The sequence below is a fragment of the Erpetoichthys calabaricus genome, chromosome 15 (genome assembly GCF_900747795.2).
Source record: "Erpetoichthys calabaricus chromosome 15, fErpCal1.3, whole genome shotgun sequence".
Lineage (NCBI taxonomy): Eukaryota > Metazoa > Chordata > Cladistia > Polypteriformes > Polypteridae > Erpetoichthys > Erpetoichthys calabaricus.
Window position 1 is genome coordinate 95,704,874 of NC_041408.2, and position 23,036 is coordinate 95,727,909.

Genomic DNA, 23,036 nt, shown 5'->3' on the forward strand with positions numbered 1-23,036 from the left:
TGTTTCAATTAAGAAATCACTTAAATAGGAGCTGCCTGACACAGAGAAGTAGACCAAAAGCACCTCAAAAGCTAGACATCATGCCAAGATCCAAAGAAATTCAGGAACAAATGAGAACAGAAGTAATTGAGATCTATCAGTCTGGTAAAGGTTATAAAGCCATTTCTAAAGCTTTGGGACTCCAGCGAACCACAGTGAGAGCCATTATCCACAAATGGCAAAAACATGGAACAGTGGTGAACCTTCCCAGGAGTGGCCGGCCGACCAAAATTACCCCAAGAGCGCGGAGACGACTCATCCGAGAGGTCACAAAAGACCCCAGGACAACGTCTAAAGAACTGCAGGCCTCACTTGCCTCAATTAAGGTCAGTGTTCACGACTCCACCATAAGAAAGAGACTGGGCAAAAATGGCCTGCATGGCAGATTTCCAAGACGCAAACCACTGTTAAGCAAAAAGAACATTAGGGCTTGTCTCAATTTTGCTAAGAAACATCTCAATGATTGCCAAGACTTTTGGGAAAATACCTTGTGGACTGATGAGACAAAAGTTGAACTTTTTGGAAGGCAAATGTCCCGTTACATCTGGCGTAAAAGGAACACAGCATTTCAGAAAAAGAACATCATACCAACAGTAAAATATGGTGGTGGTAGTGTGATGGTCTGGGGTTGTTTTGCTGCTTCAGGACCTGGAAGGCTTGCTGTGATAGATGGAACCATGAATTCTACTGTCTACCAAAAAATCCTGAAGGAGAATGTCCGGCCATCTGTTCGTCAACTCAAGCTGAAGCGATCTTGGCTGCTGCAACAGGACAATGACCCAAAACACACCAGCAAATCCACCTCTGAATGGCTGAAGAAAAACAAAATGAAGACTTTGGAGTGGCCTAGTCAAAGTCCTGACCTGAATCCAATTGAGATGCTATGGCATGACCTTAAAAAGGCGGTTCATGCTAGAAAACCCTCAAATAAAGCTGAATTACAACAATTTTGCAAAGATGAGTGGGCCAAAATTCCTCCAGAGCGCTGTAAAAGACTCATTGCAAGTTATCGCAAACGCTTGATTGCAGTTATTGCTGCTAAGGGTGGCCCAACCAGTTATTAGGTTCAGGGGGCAATTACTTTTTCACACAGGGCCATGTAGGTTTGGATTTTTTTTTCTCCCTAAATAATAAAAACCACCATTTACAAACTGCATTTTGTGTTTACTTGTGTTATATTTGACTAATGGTTAAATGTGTTTGATGATCAGAAACATTTTGTGTGACAAACATGCAAAAGAATAAGAAATCAGGAAGGGGGCAAATAGTTTTTCACACCACTGTATCTATCTATCTATCTATCTATCTATCTATCTATCTATCTATCTATCTATCTATCATATAGTGCCTTTCACTTCTATCTATCTATCTATCATATAGTGCCTTTCACTTCTATCTATCTATCTATCTATCTATCATATAGTGCCTTTCACTTCTATCTATCTATCTATCTATCTATCTATCTATCTATCTATCTATCTATCTATCATATAGTGCCTTTCACTTCTATCTATCTATCTATCATATAGTGCCTTTCACTTCTATCTATCTATCTATCATATAGTGCCTTTCACTTCTATCTATCTATCTATCTATCATATAGTGCCTTTCACTTCTATCTATCTATCTATCTATCTATCTATCTATCTATCTATCTATCTATCTATCTATCTATCTATCTATCTATCTATCTATCTATCTATCATATAGTGCCTTTCACTTCTATCTATCTATCTATCTATCATATAGTGCCTTTCACTTCTATCTATCTATCTATCTATCTATCTATCTATCTATCTATCTATCTATCTATCACATTCATATTTTATTTATTGTTCTTATTGTTTTTATCTTCATCTTTTTCTATTTTTTGCCTCCCCACAGATATGTTTACACATTAAAACCTTCTGCAGTCTGTCATTGGGGGTTGCGATTTTCTACAGTTTTTATAACTGAATGTACAATTCTAGCAGGGCACATGAATTTGCATATTTGATTAAATATACTCTAAATGCAAATAAGCCTTAGTGGGCACAGGAAGCAGACTATTCTTGTATTTTTATTATTCTGTTTATTCTTCAAATGACTTTCTACTGAATGTTTCAGCGTGTTATTCCTTTATTTTTTTTCCCACCTTTCATTTGCATGGAGGTCCTTTATTTATTTCTTTATTTTCTTTCTTTCTTTCTTTCTTTCTTTCTTTCTTTCTTTCTTTCTTTCTTTCTTTCTTTCTTTCTTTCTTTCTTTCTTTCTTTCTTTCTTTCTTTCTTTCTTTCTTTCTTTCTTTCTTTCTTTCTATACGATGTGACTCCTTTGCTCTTGTATGCCCAGCCAAATCCACTTAATCCCGTTCAGAGTTGCACCCTCGGGTGAAAGCAGGAACCCCAAGCCAAATGTGGCACAAGTCCTCGCAGGGCCCATTGGCAGTCGCCACTTTGCCTCATCTGCACGTCTTTGAGATGTGAGAGGACTTGGCAGAAGCGTCTCTGAGCAGGCCAGGAGCTGAAGCCATCCCGTGGTTCTGTGGACCAGCAGCACCAGCACGGTTCCACTGTGCAGCCATTTCTTTTATTCATTTTACAACATTTATGATTCAATGGCTTCCATTGCTTTGGGTTTTCTGATTGGAGCCCAGGCAGGTCACACTGGTGTCAGTAGTAGGATTTAAACCCACAGCCTCAGGGTTTGAAGTCCAAAGCCTTCACCACTCCACCACACTCCCTGCCTAATAAGTTGGACCAAAATGAAGTGGGACACACAAGCCCTGCTGTTTCAGTGCCCAGCACAGGCCACCGTTCTTTGCACAACAGCTAAGGTGACTCCAACATCTGTGACAAAGACCACCAGTTCAGTCCAAAGAGACAAATGAATGGAGGATCTGTTGTGTCACCAGAGTTGTGCACAAGACAAAGCACAGACGTCCATTATGTCAGAGTCAAAGTGACAGCGTGTGGCCGACGTTGGGCTTCATCGGACCCTGAGTCCGTTTTCTGTAGAAGGTACTGATGGACTTTTTGAAGGGTCCGTAAGTGTGGGCTCATCCTACCAGCTGTGCCTTGCCTTGCCAAGTCTCTGGGTGGGCGCCGATATCTTGTTGAGATTGTGGCTTCATCTGAAGGCTTCTTTAATATCTGCGTCTGCGCCTGAGACAAAGGACAAAGAATTGGAAAGCGAGGTATGTGACAATGGTGGAGATCTGTAACTTGTAAGTGATGACAAGCAGGCCAGCAGCAAGTTGCATTTTGACCAATTGGGTCACCTCAGGCTGTCAGTGCCAAGCCACCTAAAATATCACCCAGTTGAGTTGTGAAGGTCCTCAAAGTCCTGCCGTCCACCACACTCAGTGATTTGGTGACTTAGTCCATCTGTCTTACCGTCCTTTGTGTGTCGATAAACCTCCTGACGTTTCTAAGAAATTTGCCCTCATCAGGTCTCACTCTGTGTCCCCGTGCGCCTGTTTAATGTAATAATGCACTTTGTCATCCCTTAATCACGGAAGAATATTTCAAAAATTAAATTTATAAACACACAAATACGTGAAAGTATTGTGAAATAAAGAAATAATAACGGAATGTTCAGTGAGTCTGTGACACATTTAATGATTTCTTCTACCAGTGAATCATCGGCAGCCATTTGACTTTGCACGTCTTCCAACAGCGCGTGACGGAATTTGCCGGTGGTGGCCAGGAATTCCTGCACAGAGTGGTCCTTGGATTTAAGAAGCCCCCAACTGTGTGTCCTGCTTGTAAAGTGGGGCTCCACCAATCAAGACGCTGCCCTCACTAGAGCCCGCCCTCTCGACTGTGATGCGTGCGGTGAAGCGATCGTCGACTATGAGGTACAGTTGGACCGTTTCGTTAGGCCCGCAGGCTTTGTTATTGATGGATTGATTGATTGATTGATTGATTGATTGTCATATTGCCCCTGGTATCCATTTATTTCTTTATTCATCATCTCCATTTGGCTCTTCTCCTTCCACCTTTGCTCATCTCTCAGGACTTTCTGTAACAATACGGAGACCCTAATGGCGCCACCAGCTCAGGCTTACCTCCCCAGTGCCCTGAATGCCCTGTTAGCCTGTCTGAATGGGGACAGTGACGAGTCCACTGTGACTCCGGGGTCCTTCTCATAAGGTGGTCTTTCATTTTTTATTTCTTGTGGTGCGTAGGTGCGCTTTCTCCCGGCGTCTCTCGATGCTTTGCCATTGGACAGACGAGCCCCTCTTCTGCTCGCACTTCCCTCTGGGTTGCCCTTTTCAGCTGTGGCACACACAGGAGCCCACCCAGCCTCTAACAGCCAAAGTAAACCTGTCAGATTTGGATGAGGCGAGTTGCTGGCGATGTCACACTGCAGGACTGGTGGTCACGGCTGAGTGTTACAAATGTCACTCAGAGCCGTGTAATGTGACGCTGGCCGTGTCCTGTTGCCACCACAGTGTTCATAGTTCAATTAGTCGTCGCCCTTCCGTTAACGTCTGCAGGCTGACCTCCTGCGTGTGTCTGAGCATAACTGAGCCGGCCGGTGGTAAGGAGGGCATTGGGCACACACAGTTGACCGTTTTGACTCTGTGAAGCGTCGAGGTGTTGGTGTTGTTCCGCCATACTCTTTCCGCATGGCAATTCGATGTCAATGACTAATTCACAATGAGATTTGAAGCACAAATGTGGAGAGAAGGCCCACTGGACTTGGGATGGACTGACTCACTTGAGATTCTCTGAGGCCAAGTGCCCACCGGCCCTCCAGAGAACCATCTGAAGGATCACTGATGCAGCAGTGCTTGATGGGCCACATTTCTCATTCCAGGTAAATTAGGGCGCCCCTCGTGTCTATGTTGGATTTGCTCCTCCTGAAGATGTTTGCCATCATCCGTGCTGAGCTGGCCATGCTAGGCCTCTCTAGCCTTATGCTTTCCAGGTCCTTGGAGGAGATTCCCAGCTGCTCCCATGTTCCTAAAAGTTAACCTGAGCAGCAGGTCCTGGGTCTGTGCTCGAGTCTTTTCCCGGTGGGTTGTGCCTGAGATGTGAGGACATCTTAAAGCACCTCAGCTGGTTCCTCTCCATCTGCAGGGCTGTGCTTGTAACTCCAGGGTCCTTGCTGACCTTGTTACACCCTCATGTCCTATTCTTTTGGTCACTCGCCAGACACTTGGTGACCGTAGGTGAAGACAGGGACTTAGGATGAGCAGTAACTTGAAAGCCTTAGTCACTGTGACAAGCTGGGACAATCTCGGAAGACCTGCCATCCTGCATTAATTCATTGGTTATCCTCACGACTCGCTCTGCCGTCACACATGGTGGAGCTCAGGTTATACCAGCTGCTCAGCCAGAATACGCGCCAGGGATGGTGAGAGCACCTCGGAGGCCTCATCGTCTCCACCGTGCAGGAGAGGATCCAGAGGAGAGCAACTGGCCAATTCAGGTGGCTGGTGCTGAGCTGTGAAGAGAGGAGGAGGAGGAGGAAGAGAAATGTTGTGGATTATAAGAGGAGTTAGCAGAGGCGGTGTCAGCCTGGGGTCCGGGTCTGGTTTAGTTAAAGGGAGACACGGGTGGAACAGATGACCAATGAGTGTGGTGCACAGCAGAATTTGGCCAATCTTCACCTCCCGAGTTTCCCCTGCTCAGCATCTGAGAACTCCCAGTGGCCTTGAAATATCGGCCAAGGACTTGTAAGATTTGTGCTGACGCGGGGAGAGGAGCCAAACAGTAAGGGGCACCGGCCAGAGAAGTCAAAACCCACACTGAGATCAAAAATGTGGCGAGCCACCTGAAAACCCGAGTGGCTAACGCCATCTTCCTGTGTGACTTAGCTTGTCGTCTTCTCCACCGTCCTCTCCGTGACACAAGCCCTTCTTCACACCCTCTGGCTCTTCACCGACCTTTCTGTTTTTTAGCAGCAGGTAGAGCTGGCAGTTGTGCCTCCCTTTTGTTCTGCATGCCATGTGACGTTGGCATTTTAATCTTCCTGTCTTGAGGACCGTGGTGGCCTTGGTCATTTCTCCCGTTCTCATGGTTGGTTCACTTCATTCGTTCCCTGCGTTGTTGCTGCTCGTTGTCCTTGCCCATCTTGCTCTGAGCACAGACGTTGACCTTACGGCCTCCTGATCTCTCCACCCTGGGTGGTGAAAGGCGCTATATCCAATGCCTCTTCGGCCCCCCGGGCCCTGCCTCCTTCATCTCGACTCGTCTTCACGCCTTTGTTTTTCTTTTCTCCTCCGACGTTTACATTTAGTTAAATCTTCGCCCCCATGTTACACAGAAGGAAAAACAAATGCGGCAACAGAAAGGCCGTGTTGTGATAACGCTGAAGGAGTGCAACTGCTTTGTGGTTTACGGTTAAAGTGGCCAGGACAGAAATTTGCTTAGATGAGGTGGTTTGATTCTACCTGAGGGACATTTGACATCTAGATTACCCTGATCAACTTAATGTGTAGGAAAATGAGCGCCGCCGCGTCCAGGGCTTCTTCTGCGATCACTTTGTTTATCCAAATAGCTTCGCTGAACAAGCTGTTTGTGTTTGTGGGACGCAGCAATTGGGATCCTTCTCATCCCCACCATGCCACCGGATCAGCGTTTGCCACGTCCCTCGACCGTTACCAAATGCAAAGTGTTGGGGCCCCCAGCAGGAAATGAAAGGGACACTGGCAGTTCTGGGGCAGCTGGGCCATTTGGTGCTCTTGGGAGGTGACATATGGTGACGTCTTACTTTCTGAAACACGTTTGCAGCACGGACTGCATGCGTGACGTGACGGCGTGTTTTCCATTAGACCTGCATGGCGGCTCATTTTGAGATCTCACCGTTTGTGCCCAAGGTGAGGATGGGCCAGTGTTGGTGGTGGGCTTGTACTCCCATCTCAAAACCCACCAGATTGCCCTGACTGTCACTTGCTTCAGCTCCTCCACTCTGGTCACCTGTGCCATGACCTCTGGTCTAGAGGTGACCAGGACTGTGCTGGAGGTGACAGGAGGGTGGCTTCTCTCTTGGGCTGTTTATAGCATAGGGGGGGGGCCACTCGTCACAGCCGGCGTCATTGCTACTTTAGTGGCCTGACAATACCTGATCCCGTGCGGGGGGGACGGCCGCTTTAAAGACCCCCACAAGCTGTTCCAGGAATTCCTCTCCTCCCAGTGCCATGCAGCTTTCTGATAAGAAATATCAGAGGCCATCAAATGTTAGGAGTGCCAGTCGCGGCAGAGACCTGCTGTCTGACCGTTCCGAAGGATTGCTGCACGAAAGGAACCCAGTTGTGAATTTGGTGCTCCCTTTTATTTGACTGCTTTAGTTGACGCTGAGAAGACAAACGTCAGGCTGACTTGAGTTAACTAAAAACACAAAGCGCAGAGAGGTGACCACTGGGCCTCCCCTCCCAGCAGGACACTCGGTGGGCCCCCAGTGCCATCATCACGTGACACACAGGCTCCCTTGAGTGCCCCGGAGACACCGCCTGGCATCACCGACTCACACAGCCCTACAATGCCATCCATGCCAGGGCAATCAGCTGGACTTCAGTAACCTTTTCAGAAAGTGAGGGCCACGAGTGGCCAGTGCCAGGCCTGTCCCTAACCTTCACCTGACACTTTGTGGACATCGTTGTGATTTGTCTTGTCTGTTGTTGTTATTCTGGCAGTGCCACCTTGTGCTGCCTTGGCATGCTGAGGCCCATTTTGTGTGTGCTCGCCATATCTACGCTGTGGTCACATGACAAGCACTGTCCTCGCCCCCTGCCTATGTAAGATGGCGGTGCTGTCAACTGCATCCTGTTATGTTAGTTAGTTTTATTGAGTGTGACACTAATTTGTCATCTCCCGTATCCATGGGAACATCCCAGCATTCATCGGGGGTCTCGACGTGGGTTTGCAGGTCACTTGTGATGTATTTATTTCTGATCGCTGGGCAGTTGTCTTGGTGCTTTTGTTTCTCGGTTTCTGTTTCTGTATGTTGACCCTTTGGTTCTGATTGCGTGTTTCCCTGGTCACTTTCCTTCTCTGCGCCCTCACTGGCAGGACACGTCCAGACTTCTGGATCTGTGACTACACCTTTGTGATTTGCTAGCCTTTAAATTCTGTTCTTGGCATTTGGGAGTTTTGCTTGTGTTTTTCACTTTCTGGCGTTTGGCTGCTGCCCGTTTGTCGAGTTCTCTCTCATCTGCTGGTCCTGCGCCTCTCTTTGCCCCTTTGGCCTACCAGCTGCCAGCCCTGGCACTGGAAACATCTCCGGCTGAGGTTGACATTCGCTGCCCACAGAACAGCCCGGGTGATGTGGGATGGGCTGCCAACTCCTGCCCGAGGTGCCCAGTGGACTCTCCAAACTTCACTGTCAGCTTCCTTGATCTCCTTGGGACTCTCAATCAACTCAACATGGAAGGCCTGTGCCCGTAGTCTTCCTCAACATTCGTTCTCAAGGTGCCCCCACTTCCAGGTCCATCGGAGACAGCTTGGCACCTCTCACCAGGACATCAATGGGGACAATGATGATCAAGGCAGAATTTAAGTGACCTCATTTCTGAGCATGGTGGTCCCTGTGGACTGTCAGCGTCGGGCACATAAATTCAATAACACTTCAGGGTGTGTTTTCACATTAGCATTTGCCCCAATCTTGCCCTTCAGGTGCTTCTGTTCGTCCCCATTGTGATGCTGGGAGATTCTCAGCTGGACCAACAAGGCGACTAGGGGGCCATAACCCCCACTTTGAGATGTCCGCCCTCAGATGAGGACAGTGAGTGACGTCACCCCGATGTCGGCTGAAGGACAGCAGCCTACCGTGCCGTTGAGTGCAAACTTGACCTCAGTCTTTGAGAATCGACCTCCATTGCTCGTCCTCTCGGCTGAACAGACTGGCACGAGCAGCGCCAGCGTTCCTGTCTACATCCTGATCCTGGGAGGGCACCCATTCCTTACGTAGTGCTGGGTGGTGGCAAAGGGCATCCTCGGCCCTCCGAAGCCCTGAGTTCAAATCTCAGTCAGCTTCTCTTGGATTTCCTCTCCCGTCCTAAAGTTGTGCCAGTCAGGCTGATTGATGCGGACCCCTGATGACAATCTCGACCCCGGAATGTCCTTTTGCTCTCACGCGCTCCTTTTCGTCTTGTCAGATGGAGCAGTGAATCGGGACGACAATTTGTCACTTTTCATAACCGTTGTAAATTGCGACTTTAATAAACAAACTTGCTTGGTGTTTTGAAAAGAAAAACAAACGAGAAACATAAAAGAAATTTGTATGAGTGAACATCAGCACATCAGCATAAAGCCCTTGAGATTGTGCCAAGTTGTCGTTAGATGGCCCTGCAGATTAGCGTCAGACTCGCCCGAGTCGTACGCCTTTTGTGTTTCTCAACAACAGCAGCAGACATTTGCATTTCTGTGATCTGACGAGGACTTCTGGTCAAACTGGAGGAGTCTGGGACAGGAATGTGCATTTGGCCCAAATCGGGACACTGTGGGCCTTGGGCCGGTCTGAGGTCGGATGATGTGACAAATCTGACCAATCGGGTGTGGCGACACACTCGGTGGTGGAAACCCGTTAGACACGGCCAAGCGTGCCGGGAGACCAGAGACTGGTGGGCCTCACCGATCCGGACTGGCAAAGCCCAGTGGCCAAGAGGGTGAAGAAGACGGGATAAGGGGGTGACGCAGCCATGGCCATGGAGGGACAGGAACGAAATTGACAATGGAGCTTCAGGACCACATCGTCACTTTGGCCCATTCTCACACCTCGGTCACTTGTGGTGGTTGGTGGCCTTGACACAAACTCTCCTCAATGGTGAGCACCTCACAGAAGTAAGAAATCCAAGGATTCTAAAACATAAAGCACCCAAAGGAGAGACTGGCACAAAAGTGCCATCCCTGTGGATTGAGCCACCTTCTCATCATCCCAAGTCTTCCTGTCCTCTCTTGGCTTCCAAATCTCTCTCTCTCTCTACGCCCCCCCCACCCGCCATGCCCCTGGCATCCTCTACCCAAACGAAAACAGTCGGCAAGACTGAGGTGCCCCTGCCCTACACACTGGCCGACCCAAGCCCTCTCCCAGTACCAGAGTGCTATGTTGGCCGCTGCCTTCTTTCTGAAGTCCACCGCCATCTCCGCCACGTTGTGTCCTTCCAGCTCCAGGGCTGCGGTCTGCGAGCGACTTCTGTCTTGTTGTCTTCAGTCCTTCTTGATGAAATGTCGACTGCCAGCTCACATCTGCTGACTTCTGCCTTTATCGTATTACTCCTGCCTCCCAGACATGGCACTCTCCTTGGTAACTTGGCCCACCTGTGTGGTTGTTTGGCACTACGGTCCACATCACACCTGCATGTCAGCTCCTGCGAGTCACTTCGAGCCACAGGCTTTACATTTCACATCCATTTAAAGGAGAGCAGCTGGCACCCCAGGCCTCGGCCTTCAGCGCACCTCATGGCAGAGATAGTCTGGAGCCACACTGCCACCTGCTGGGCCCACGGAGTGTATGCTCTTCTGGTTTAAACAGGCTGCTCGGCTCTGTTATTCTCGATGGCTGTTTGATATAAAGCGCCTTTCAGTTGAACTATTACAGTGGAACTAGAGGGACGCGGGCAGGTTGGAGGGTCAGCGAGCCAAGAAGAGGGTCCTGGAGTCGCTGCAGGTGTCTCTCTGTTTGCATGCTTTATCTTCGGAGACCACTTCACGTCCCCTGCAACTATAGCAGCGTGTCCTCACTTTTTGCCTTGTTCTGGATAAAGGGGGGCATTGGGTGAACCTGTGAATGATTGGTACATCACATGGTCATAAGTGGCACCATGCTGACCTGCCCAGTGGTGCCGCCCCTCATGATGTGCTTTTTAAAACTGCATTCACTCTCTTTCTGGTTTTCCTGTGTGATGGGTTGGTGTGTTTGGGAATAATGGGACTGATTGGCATCCCATCCAGGGTGGGGGTGCTGCCTTGTGCCAACGTCTACAACACTGAAACGGAATAACGGATGGAGTCCGGTTTGCTCAATGACAGAATTATGGGAGACTTCCATCTGTCTGGCATCAGTCTAATACAGAAAGATAGATTGAATGAAAGGCACTACTGTACATGATAGATAGATAGGTGAAAGGCGCTATATGATAGATAGATGTGAAAGGCGCTATATGATAGATAGATAGATGTGAAAGGCACTATATGATAGATAGATAGATGTGAAAGGCGCTATATGATAGATAGATAGATAGATGTGAAAGGCACTATATGATAGATGTGAAAGGCGCTATATGATAGATAGATAGATAGATGTGAAAGGCGCTATATGATAGATAGATAGATAGATGTGAAAGGCACTATATGATAGATAGATAGATAGATGTGAAAGGCGCTATATGATAGATAGATAGATAGATGTGAAAGGTGCTATATGATAGATAGATAGATGTGAAAGGCGCTATATGATAGATAGATAGATAGATGTGAAAGGCGCTATATGATAGATAGATAGATAGATGTGAAAGGCGCTATATGATAGATAGATAGATAGATAGATGTGAAAGGCACTATATGATAGATAGATAGATGTGAAAGGCGCTATATGATAGATAGATAGATAGATAGATGTGAAAGGCGCTATATGATAGATAGATAGATGTGAAAGGTGCTATATGATAGATAGATGTGAAAGGCGCTATATGATAGATAGATAGATGTGAAAGGCGCTATATGATAGATAGATAGATAGATGTGAAAGGTGCTATATGATAGATAGATAGATAGATGTGAAAGGCGCTATATGATAGATAGATAGATAGATGTGAAAGGCGCTATATGATAGATAGATAGATAGATGTGAAAGGCGCTATATGATAGATAGATAGATAGATAGATGTGAAAGGCACTATATGATAGATAGATAGATGTGAAAGGCGCTATATGATAGATAGATAGATGTGAAAGGCGCTATATGATAGATAGATAGATAGATAGATAGATGTGAAAGGCGCTATATGATAGATAGATAGATAGATGTGAAAGGCGCTATATGATAGATAGATAGATACTGAAATGCACTCCTGTGGTGGGCTGGCGCCCTGCCCGGGGTGTGTTTCCTGCCTTGTGCCCCGTGTTGGCTGGCATTGGCTCCAGCAGACCCCCGTGACCCTGTAGTTAGGATATAGCGGGTTGTAGGATGGATGGATGAAATGCCCTCTGTAATCGATAGATAAAGGCGCTATATAATACAGGCGCACTCCTGGAGGTCTGCAGTGGCTGCAGGCTTTCCCTTTAACCTCCTTTTTAATTTACTGATCACCAAAGACCCACCAATCACAGTGCACAGCTCACTAGAGCCCGCCCTCTCCACTTTAACGGCTTTCATTTCATTGCGTGTTTCACGTTGTGTCCCTGAAATTAATAAAATAAAAGTAATAACAACACCCAGCCTTCATGACGCGCTTCACTATTTATGCTCACATCATTCACTTTGCCCGTTTATTTATTTATTGTCACATTTCACAACGCATTTATTTACTTGCTTCATCAATGACTTTCATTTTGGTTCGAAATCTCCCTCCCTAAACGGGCACAGAACGTCTCATTTGGCACAACGACCTTCAGATCACGTGGCAGAGGGCGAACTTCGAGAAACTTCCAACCACGGGAATTCAGGACAGATGGAAGATGGTGAGCCAGCCCTTCATTAAAGGAGGATGCGATAAATGAGGAAGATGAGGCACGAGGAGTGTGAGAAGCGGCGTGCCAAATGACAGCTGAGTGCTGTAAAAGTGAAGTTATTCGTGCCATGCTGGGCACTTCATTCTGGTTGGCACACCAGTGTTTGTAGCTTTTCGGCAGGGCTGATGATGTGTCCCTGGATGAAAATTAGGATGAATTACCAGAGAAAGTGACAAGTTGCGCATTGAAATGAAATTCAGATCTTCACGAAGTCACAGAGGTTCACAGAGAGACAGGCGACCTGCTGGGTCATTCTGGACGGAGAGGTCGGGGCCGCGTGTGCCAATCCACCGACGTGAAGAGGCGCTCGGCTGATCGGCAGGAGACGTGGGCTCGCATTGTGCCAGGACACAGACTGCCCTTCTGAAGGCCACCTGATTGGCGATTTGTTAAATCAGAAGAGCCATTAGCGCATCTCGAGGTGGCCTGTGGCCGAGCCCCGTGCTCGCCCCCGTGCTCGTCCCCGTGCTCCTTCTGTTGGATTTGCTGGCTCTTTACCGCCATCTAGCGCTCGCAGTCAGAATGGCCTGCCCTTCTCTGTGCTCAGTAGCTCTTTGTAATTTTCTTTTCTCCGCATGTTTTCTGTTATTTTTCATCTCCTTAACTCTCTCGAAGTGTCTACGCTCTTGAAAATCTTAGTTCTTGACCAAGCACCATTTAATTCTGGGAAGAGATCTTTGTGTGTGAAGTTGATTCTTTGAAAAACTCCCTAATCTGTAGAAAAGAAAAGGGCATCTTTAATGGATGGTGGGCTGCAGGACACTAACAAGATGAAGAAACCCAGAACGTGGCCCGTGTTACCAGACGTATGCAGCAAGAGTCCTGCTAAAATCAGGAGCTACTGGTACTTCACAAATGTGTTTCCATCTTGACATCCAAGGGCGCACAAACAGTCAGAATGGAGAATTCAAGGAGGTTCAGCCGACTTGCTGGGACAGACGCCCCTCGTCACCGTGTGACCCCGTATCATGAGGACCCCTCTTCAGTTTAGATTTGATGGCTCTGCCTTCTGTCCTTCATCCTGCAGCACTGCTTGAGATCAGTGCTTTTCAAACTGGGTCTGCCAGACTGTGCTTGGGGGGCTGCAGTACTCCTGGTGTAGGTGACATTCTTCTCTAGTAAAATTCGGGGAAGTTCTGCGATTGCTGCCTTCAGGTATCCCTGTGTGATCCTGGACATCGCAGGCACTCCTGGCACGGCTCGTCCCCACTTGTGAGGGACACTCGGAGCCTCCTGGATGTGCCCACCCCTCACCCTCAGACAGAAGCCATGCTGTGGTGTACATTAGAGATGTGTCACGTGTGACTGAGGACCACTCCACTGGGATGCCTGGCTGATGAGGTCATCATCATCATCATCTCCAGACAGCAGAAGCACTGCCAAGCTGCTCTCCTGGCTTTGGAAATGTCAATCGTGAGGTCAAACGAGACAAATGCTTGGCGATTCGCACGAACAGAAAGCATAGATGGTGTATTTAATAAAAAGAAATGAGGAGGCCCACCAGGACTGGAACACACAGGGGGACGTGTCAGCAGGACAGAGAAGGAGCCCTTTGGTGGGCGGGTACTCGTGTGCCCTTTCCATTGGGCCCTCCTGTCCAGCCCATCCACAGCAGGCCGAGGAGCGAAGGTCCGCAGCACACGCATGCCAATCTGGATGGCAGGACCCGAGTGCAGCCGAAGGTCACGTGAAACCCGCCGGAAGAAGGAGCCAAGTGAGACCACCGGGCTTCTGACACATCAAGAGCAACCAGGGGGACAGTTGATCGTGAAGGGGACAACAAAAGAAGGCCAGACTCCGATGAGAGCAAATTCAATGGTTTTTATTCAAGTACTTTCATTGTAACGTCAGAAGGTGGGACAGAGGAGCATTCACTGAAGATCCCTGGTTAGGCTTTGAGGTTTGGTGTCAGTAATCTGCGACTCCACGAGACAAACTGGATGGTTAAATGAACGCAGGACGAGGAATGGCTTTCTGTTCGCCAGCAGGCCGTCCAAGCAAACTGACGCAGTTAACGTTGGCACAGTTCAATAAAAGTGCCAGGCCCACAGAGTTCAGCACCTCGACGCAGCATTAAGGCACATCGGATATGTGAACGGAGACGGCGCGGCGCGGGCAGGACGGTCCAAGCAAAGAGCCAAGTGGCTTCGACGGGCGCGTCAGGAACGGCGATCAAACTGACGGGCGGGCAACTCAGACAAACTGCGGCACGCTGGAGGGCACACGGCCAGGGCAGTCCTGGCCTCCAAGATGGACCAATGTGCTTGGCATGGACCTGGGTGTTGTGTAAACCAACATGGCGCCTCTCTTCAGCTTGTATCGATCCAAGTCGAGAAACTCAAGTGAAATGAAAGCAGTAAGGCAACGGTGAGCCGAAGCAAAAGGGGACGAGGAAGAACAAGGGGGGCAGCGACGAGAAACGAGGAAGAAAATCCAAACCACCGACGAGTACCCAGAAAGAAGCAGAAGCGCCAAATTGGGAGCAGCCATCTGGACCAACACCACCCAAGTGATCACACGTCAGACACGACAGGCAGGCAGCTCCTTCTGAAACATGACGTCACAGACAGGGGGACACGCGTCCTGTCAGATGGGGGGCCGAGCCGACACCTCACCCTCACGTCGGCTCGTCTCAAACTCCCAATGCTGGCAAATTCCATTCCTGACCCAGCTGACGAGTTCCAAACATGACGGAGGGCACACTTAATGGGGGCAGTGCCAGGCTATCCAGCTCCCTGCACACTTGCTGAGGCCCAAAGCCTGCCTGGCGATGCCATCTCTCTTTTTTGGCGGCTGCACTGCTACGTCACAGGCAGAGGTCAAAGTCACAAACCCGTTCAGCTCCACGCTGGGCTTTGCCAAAGTAACCTGAGGGCGAACAGCACAAAGTCAAGCAAGCAACAAGAGACACACCCGATGTGCGCCATCAGCACTCAGACCGGTGCCAGCCATCAAGCAATACGAAGGCCGCGCTCCACATGGTTGACAAGGACAGACTGCAGGGTCCTCACTCACCTGCCCCCAGTTTCACCTGTAACTGGCGCCGGGGCTGGCGGTGACAAAGAGCCGCACACCAATGTGAATGCCACCTGCACCCACCGTCTGCAGCACGACATTTACAAATGAAGGGAAACCGCACTGCGCCCCAACAGAAAGAGGAGGTCCAAGTGAGCGGGTGAGTAAGTGGCATGTGTGCCCATGACTAAGATGGCACATGTAAGTGGTGTGCGAAGGCGACAGCTTCTAGTAGGCTTTGAGCGAGTGGTCCACACGTGTTTAGTGACAGGAGGTACAAGAAGCGTTTTAGGAAGACCCACGGAGAGTAACACAGAGGCGATTAGGAAGCGGTTTCAGTAGAAATCTAAAAGGATTTTCTTCATCTGCTAGCGACGTCTGCCAGGTTTGAGTCAATCGATCCTCGCTTTATTCGGCTTTACGTTGCCATTTGTGTGCCCATTCATTGACAGCGAGGATCCATTCTGATGCTCCTTCCACCGTGAGGCGTCCTTCTTTTTGTAGGTCTGAACAAATAAAAGAAAATGAAATTAGGAAACGATGAAAACGAGGGGAAACCCCGGAAAGCAGCAGAAATAATCCCAGGGTGCCAGCTTTGACACAACAAATGCAGGTCTCGGCGTCTCCTCGCAAACTAAACGTCACACTGGCGACTCCGGCCTCGCCTGGCACACGCCACTTGGCAACAGAACACGAGGGCATAACTTGCATTTCTAAAGTCCTCGGGGTGTCAGAAACGGACCCTCACGCGTTTAACGGCTGTGGCCCGTTCTCAAACTAGGGCTGCACGATAACAGAAAAAATGATTATCACGATTATTTTGCTCAAAATTTTGATCACGATTAATAATGACGATTGTTCCTTTGGTAAATGAAGTCTATGACCAAAGCAGTGTAGCCTCGGCCAGTTATTCACAGATGCTGCCCTAATCATATTAGCTGCGTTGTCCGTTGTGATGCACACAAGTCTTTCTTCCACCAAGCCCCAAGCGGACATCGCTTCTTTGAGGCCCACTGCAATAAACTCCGCTGTATGGTCTTGTGGGAAAAACGAAGTTTGCAAAAGCTTGCTTTTCATCTCAAACTCGCTGTCAATAAAATGAACTGTCAAGCTCAAATACGGTTCCGCAGTTCTGCTTGACCATAAGTCGGTCGTGGCAGCAAAATATTCAAGGCTGAGCCTGAGAATTTCTCTTTCTATTTCTTTTCGGCATTTCGCATACAGCGAGGGCAGCGCAACATTGGAAAAATGGTTGCGTGAGGGAATGCTATATCTTTTATCAAGTGTTGCGATCATTTTTTTAAACCCCTCACTGCTCACGGTGGTTATTGGACACATATCCTTGGCTATATGGTACGTGATCGCCTCTGTTATTTCCCGGTGTCTTTGCGAGCTAGGCAGATATGGTATCGCGTTGAACAATGGCCCTGATATTGTTGTCTGTGTTGTGGATGGCTGGTAATTTTTTGTTGTTGCTGTTTGTGCCTTCAGTCGTTGAAATTCTTGATAGTGTACTTTGTGGTGGCTTTTAAGGTGGTTGATGAGGTCTGTTGTGTTACCTTGGGACGTTTGGACGGAACAGGAGCAAAGTTTGCACAAGACTCGTACCTGATCAACATCACATTCCTCGAAATCGAAATAGTTCCAGACAACTGAGTATGACCCCTTTTTAGGAACTAACGATCGCACTTCTGCATGTTGCTCCGCCATCATATGTTTATTCTGACTGACTGTTATTGCTGCTGTTGACTTCTACTGCTTCAGAAAGCGCTTGCAATCTAGACGCAGTAACGTCACAGTTTGGTCTTTATACTGTAAAATCGCGACGATATTTATTAACTGATCGTGGGTCATAAATATCGTTATCATGAGAAAAAAAAAAGATTAATCGTGCAGCCCTATCTCAAACGGTGCCTTTCTTATTGAAAAGGTTGTCGCCATCACAATTTATCGGACAAATTCCAGTGTGGCTGCCTCACTGTGCAGAAGCGGCACTGCCCACCCGTGCTGTAAGCGTCAGGCTCCATCAATGAGGCTGGCAGACCGCTGACATCGGCCCCTCTGGCGCTCTCCTTGTGTACTCGGGCTCATATTTAACAAAGAGGGGGGATGACGTTATACTTGGAAATGACATATGGGGTCTTGCAGGCCTCGGTGCTCACACCTTACTGCTCTAAAGCAGGGACTCGGCTGCCGCAGTTGGCACAGATGCCACTTTGAACAAGGCAGAGAGAGAGTGAGAAGGTGGAATTCCGGGAGGGCAGAATGCATCATCTACAAGGAGTCAGAGAGCGCCACTGGACGATGGCCATCGTAACTGAAGCCGACTCGGACTTACCTTGATATAGAAATTGGAGAAGAGGACGATTAGAGACAGCATGTAGCAGATCTGGAAGTAGAGCCAACCCATTGGGAATCCGCAGGGCCAAAGGACGGCACACGACGTCTGGACGACCGTCAGAACAAACTGGACCTAAAGAAATGAGAAACGCACCCTTAAATTCACAAGGCCTCAAGGTGCCACTTGATGGTGGCCCAACTGCTGCTACCAGTTTACACAGACCAGTAAGACACTCCAATGGACAGTGGGAGTTAAAGGGTGACAGCTCCGAGGAGAGCAGACGGACTCATTCACGCCAGGTGGAAGGCCCACTTCAAACATGGCGGTAACAGGACACTGCTGGTATCTGTCTTAAGGTGGACACCTTTGGGCTGTGAATGCCAGACAAGTGTGGTGGTCACTGCCGCTCACCCTCCTTCTGTGACCATATGTCACCTCAAGCTGGTGACCTCACTTTACTCCGCTGGCTGGCACACTCCTAAATTCTTTTTGGCACGAGGCGGGACATGGAGTGGGACATCTGCAGCTAGACAGTCTGACAGAACCAGGTGATGAAATGACGTCAGCGTGAATCCATGATGTTCTGCTGCTGGTCCTACATGGTGACACGACAGGTGGACAAAGTGGCGTAGGCAGCTTTATTAACCTTACAGCTTATTAAATAGTGACGGCAACTTCTCAACCAGTGACCATTAACTGAGCGCTATGCCACGGGTGCCAACACAAGCGCCCCCATCTTTTATGGGTCAAGTGCACCATCCATCATTAATGTCTCAAAGCTAGCAAGCTGACATTGGTGACACTGGACATGAGGCACTGCTGGAGCTGGCAGGCCTTCTAATCGAGTCCTTGGTCCACCTGCTCTGGTCTCCTGCTCCTGATCTTCAGTCTCTGCTGCGTTTCTAATTCCCATCAGTCATATGGCATGGATCGGCGGCTCATGGCTTCACGGTGCATCCTGGCATACGGCGGAGCTGCAGCAGAGGGTCACTTGAAACGCACGTCTGGAAGGACGGGCCTGACCGCTCACAACGCTGCCATCTTTTGAACTCCAAACTCAAGTCTTTTCCAGCGGTTGGTGACCTTTGTGGTTGGCCTGCCACTTTCGCTTTGCTATTTCTTCTCAAGCTTCCTTTGAACTCTGCAGTCCAAGAGCCGAGTGGTGCAGATGGGCGTCACTGTGGCGTTCATTTCACGCCGTTGGCTTTACGTCGACAGCTGACCCGTTGTGTGTCCAGTCATCTTTGCCAGCACCTCGTCTTTCGAGTGCCATGTTAATCTCCTATACTGTGCTGCCTTCATCTTCCTCGTTGTCCCTCTCGTTACCTCAAGGCTGGTCTGCTGGGAGTTTCACAGCCCTTACAAACAGTTCAGCTAAGGCTCCTGATCACGTCACACTTGCCCTAAACGCCACCCGCGTTCCATTGACGTCAATGAGCACCGCCTGATCGCCTCCGTAACTGCACTCCATCTTGTCGTCCTGTTGGTCAGCGTGTCTCCCACGGTGGTCTGCTACTCTGAAATTCAAACCCTCTTGACATTTGTTCTCCAAACTCTGCTTGCCCAGCTTTCCTTCTCTTCGCGGTCACTTTACGTTCGGTTGTCTTGTTTAACTGCTGTGGCTTCACAACTTCAGCCTGCTCTCGTCACTTGTACCCTCTGACCCTAATCAGTCCAGACAGTATGACATACATCTTGCAATACAAAGAATGCTGGCGGGCACTGCCGGTGCCCCAAGTCGTTTCACCAAACTGCTACCCTCAGTCTTGCACGAGTGACAGACGGCGTTTAGAGACCCCGCTAACATCATAAACAGAAGCGCACTTCTTAAACTCACCAGCTGGCCCTGGGTGATGTACCTCTTCCACCACAAGTAGGGCCGCATTGCAGGAACGGCCGAGAGTCCATAGTAGGAGTACATCAGGACGTGGATGAAGCTGTTGAGCGTCGCACCAAAGTAAGCTGAAAGAGAAAAGCCAAAATGTTCAAAGCTGTCTAAAGAAGACAGAAGGACGGACCTCCGCCACCTGTGAGTGGGCCAGAAATTCACATCACGCCGTAAATGATAATTCTGATGGATTTCAATGCATTCCTACAAACCTTCAGACCAACAACACGCGTGTTACTGGTAAACGGCGAGCCCCTCATCCGTCAGAATTCTGCGAACGCGGACCCGCCTCTCTGGCCTGAGCCAATGAAAGCGCAGCGTCTCTGTGTCTCTCGCTGCTGTTGTGCAGACACCGAGACGAGAGGCGGTACCGAGCCACCAATCAGATCAAGCCTCATAGCACCGTGGGTAATGTTCTTAAGGGACGGGCACACTTGTGGCCCACAGGTCACGTAAAGGTCCATCGACAAGACCTGAAGTCAGCGGCACAAAGCCACGTTTCCTTTTGCATGCACAGATTTCCACGTTTTGCGACAGGACGTTCTTCAGGTTTAACTCGTTTGTATGTTTTGCACTAAATTTTAACATCCCGGTGAAAAGGTTTCTTCACAGCCTCCTGCATGAACTTTCAGCTGTCCGGAGGCTCTTCTCGCTAAGCCACATTCGAGATAATGTCCATCCATCCATTATCCAACTCGCTATATCCTAACTACAGGGTCTGCTGGAGCCAATCCCAGCCAACACGTCCGTCAGAACGTCTCTTACAATTCAATCAACAGAGCCGAGGGAATGAAAGAATGACATAAGATGGAACACACGGGTGCAGCCGAAAAGCACAGCAAGAAGAGAGAAGAAGCTCGAGGCGCCAACATGGCACAGCCAAAGAAGAGCAAGCAGGCGGCAGCAAAGGTAAAGAAACAAGACGTGAATGTGGATTTAAATGTTGAGTCACGTGGTCACTTTGGATGGACAGCCGAGATGTTGGGCTACTGAGCAGAACGGGCGAGAACGACACACATGTGTGGCTTCATTCAAGTAAATATGAACAAGAACCCACAGAAAGTGTTGGAACTGGTGCCAGTGCATGTCAGGACCCTAGCGGTGGCACTTTGGTATTCTTTCAGCACCAGACAGCCAAGATTTAGTGGTGCTGATGAGGCCAAGTGGCCACACCGAGCTTTTATGCCATGTGAGGGTCCGCTCAAAGGCCACAGCTTCAGCCGGGGTACCAATTTTGGTGCCGACATTTGTTTGCAGATAAAAGCAACAAGTAAATTCGCAGCAAAGCTTGCCAAGCACTTTAAAGGCCTTGAACTAAAGTTAAATGGCAGGAAGAATCTGTGCCCAGAACTGCTGAGCTCAGGCTGTCAACCTTAACAACATTTTGGACCCAAGAAAGGGGCGGTGTGGGGTAACCACGTAGCAGCAGGTCACTCGTGTCACGTGTTGACACCACCTGCATGTACGCGTATGCAGGCGTATGCCAGCATCGGCTCTAAAAATGGCACTGCCACTCAACATGGAGGAGTGAAAAGGCAGACAGGGAGTCACGTCTCAAAGGAGTAAGGGAGCCGACCAGGAGGTGGGAAAAGCAAACGTGTAGGACGACTGGCGAGAGCTGCTGTGGGCACGTTTAGGGGCAGAGAGGCCATTTAAACTGAAGCAGGCGACACTAAAGTGACCCCTGAGGATGGCATTTAAAATGTGAAGCTCAACATGGGCTAACGTAGTCTTCACCTCCATGAGGAAGGCAGGAGCTGTGTGATCCACTTTAAAGGTGATTCATCCCGAGCCGACGGGGTACTGGACTGGTGTGACGGGGGGCATGAGTGATTGAGGGGGGGCACGATGTTATTAGACGTTTGTAGGGCACATAGCCGAATGACCCGCTAGTAGCACTACACTGCACTGCAAATCCATCTGGAGGTAATGGGGGGCTTTGCCCCGATACAAATACTGTATAGCATCACTACACCCCAGATCACTGCGCAGCCTGAGGTATTTTGGGGGTCTCGCACAGTTACTCTGCCAAGCCAGAGGTCCTCGGGTTTACCCATACGCACATTGTGTCGTGATATTCACGCGTCTTGTAAATGAAAGCTCCTTTCATTCGCCGTCACCTGCAGCCCTGAATATTCACGCCTGGATTAACAAGAAAGCGCCGGTTTGTAAACTGGCACTTTTTCGGGTCGCTTCTCTCTTGTGCGAAGCCCCTGGGTGCGACACGCGGCGCACAGGCCAGGCCTCTCGTTCGGAGGTGGGCACAAGTCCTTGCAGAAGGCTGACGGAGCTACTAGCAGAGCGGCTTGAGGCGAGGCACTCACAGTGTCCACAGGGCACCCAGTTCATGACAAACCACCAGATGTTCAGCATGGTCCCATGGTGGTAGGTGTGCAGGATGGTGATCTGGTGGTTGTTCTTACGCAAGATAAAAAAGAACGTATCCATGAATTCAATCAGCTTGGAGAAGTAATACCACCAAAGGACTCGGATAATCTGCAAAGACACAACAAGAAAGATGTGACAGCTTAGACATTCCAAGGTCGTTTCAGGGACACCTGCTCTTGCTGCCGAGGCAATTTTTGCAGTGACTCACATAAATTGTCCTGAAACACCTGAGCAGGCAAAGTGAGGCTCCCTTGAACAAATTACTTCGGAAGTGGCACTAAATTGTAAGGATGCTAGTAAAGGTGACATTGTTAGCTCTGGATGGGCCGAAGGGACAAGGAACAAAACAAAATCCACAAAATCTGCATCTGTGACTGGAAAAGACAAAACGGATCAAGCTAAGCCGTGGAGTAGACAGGAGGACTCCAAACTGTGTCAGTAATCACGGACACGGTACAGCTGAAAGACTGAGGACATCTGACCAGCACACTTAGACGAGCAGTGGGTCTAATGTGAACCCTAACAGGCTTTTGGGGTGGAAATGTGTGCCCACTCAGCCAAAGGAACATCAGTGAGGTCAGATAGCGATGTTCATCCTCAAGGATGAAGGACAGAGGACAGAGCTCTGTGCAGGCCACTCGAGTTCCTCCACGTCCTTATGGACCACAGGGGCATACAAAGGGGCCTTCCACAGACTGGCACTCCT

General features: G+C 49.1%; 1 protein-coding gene across 3 annotated transcripts in view; it reads right to left on the reverse strand.

Moving 5' to 3' along the window:
* Positions 1 to 15,462: 15,462 nt before the first annotated feature.
* elovl5 (ELOVL fatty acid elongase 5) overlaps positions 15,463 to 23,036 on the reverse strand; it is a 42,215-nt gene continuing 34,641 nt past the window's right edge. For all 3 annotated transcript variants that reach the window (XM_028820727.2, XM_028820726.2, XM_028820725.2), the window contains exons 6-9: positions 22,267 to 22,438; positions 19,892 to 20,016; positions 18,052 to 18,186; positions 15,463 to 16,219 (exon numbers count right to left, since the gene is read on the reverse strand). In XM_028820727.2, coding sequence (XP_028676560.1) covers positions 16,106 to 16,219; positions 18,052 to 18,186; positions 19,892 to 20,016; positions 22,267 to 22,438 — 546 coding nt within the window. In that variant the 3' untranslated portion in view covers positions 15,463 to 16,105. The remainder of the gene's footprint in view (positions 16,220 to 18,051; positions 18,187 to 19,891; positions 20,017 to 22,266; positions 22,439 to 23,036) is intronic.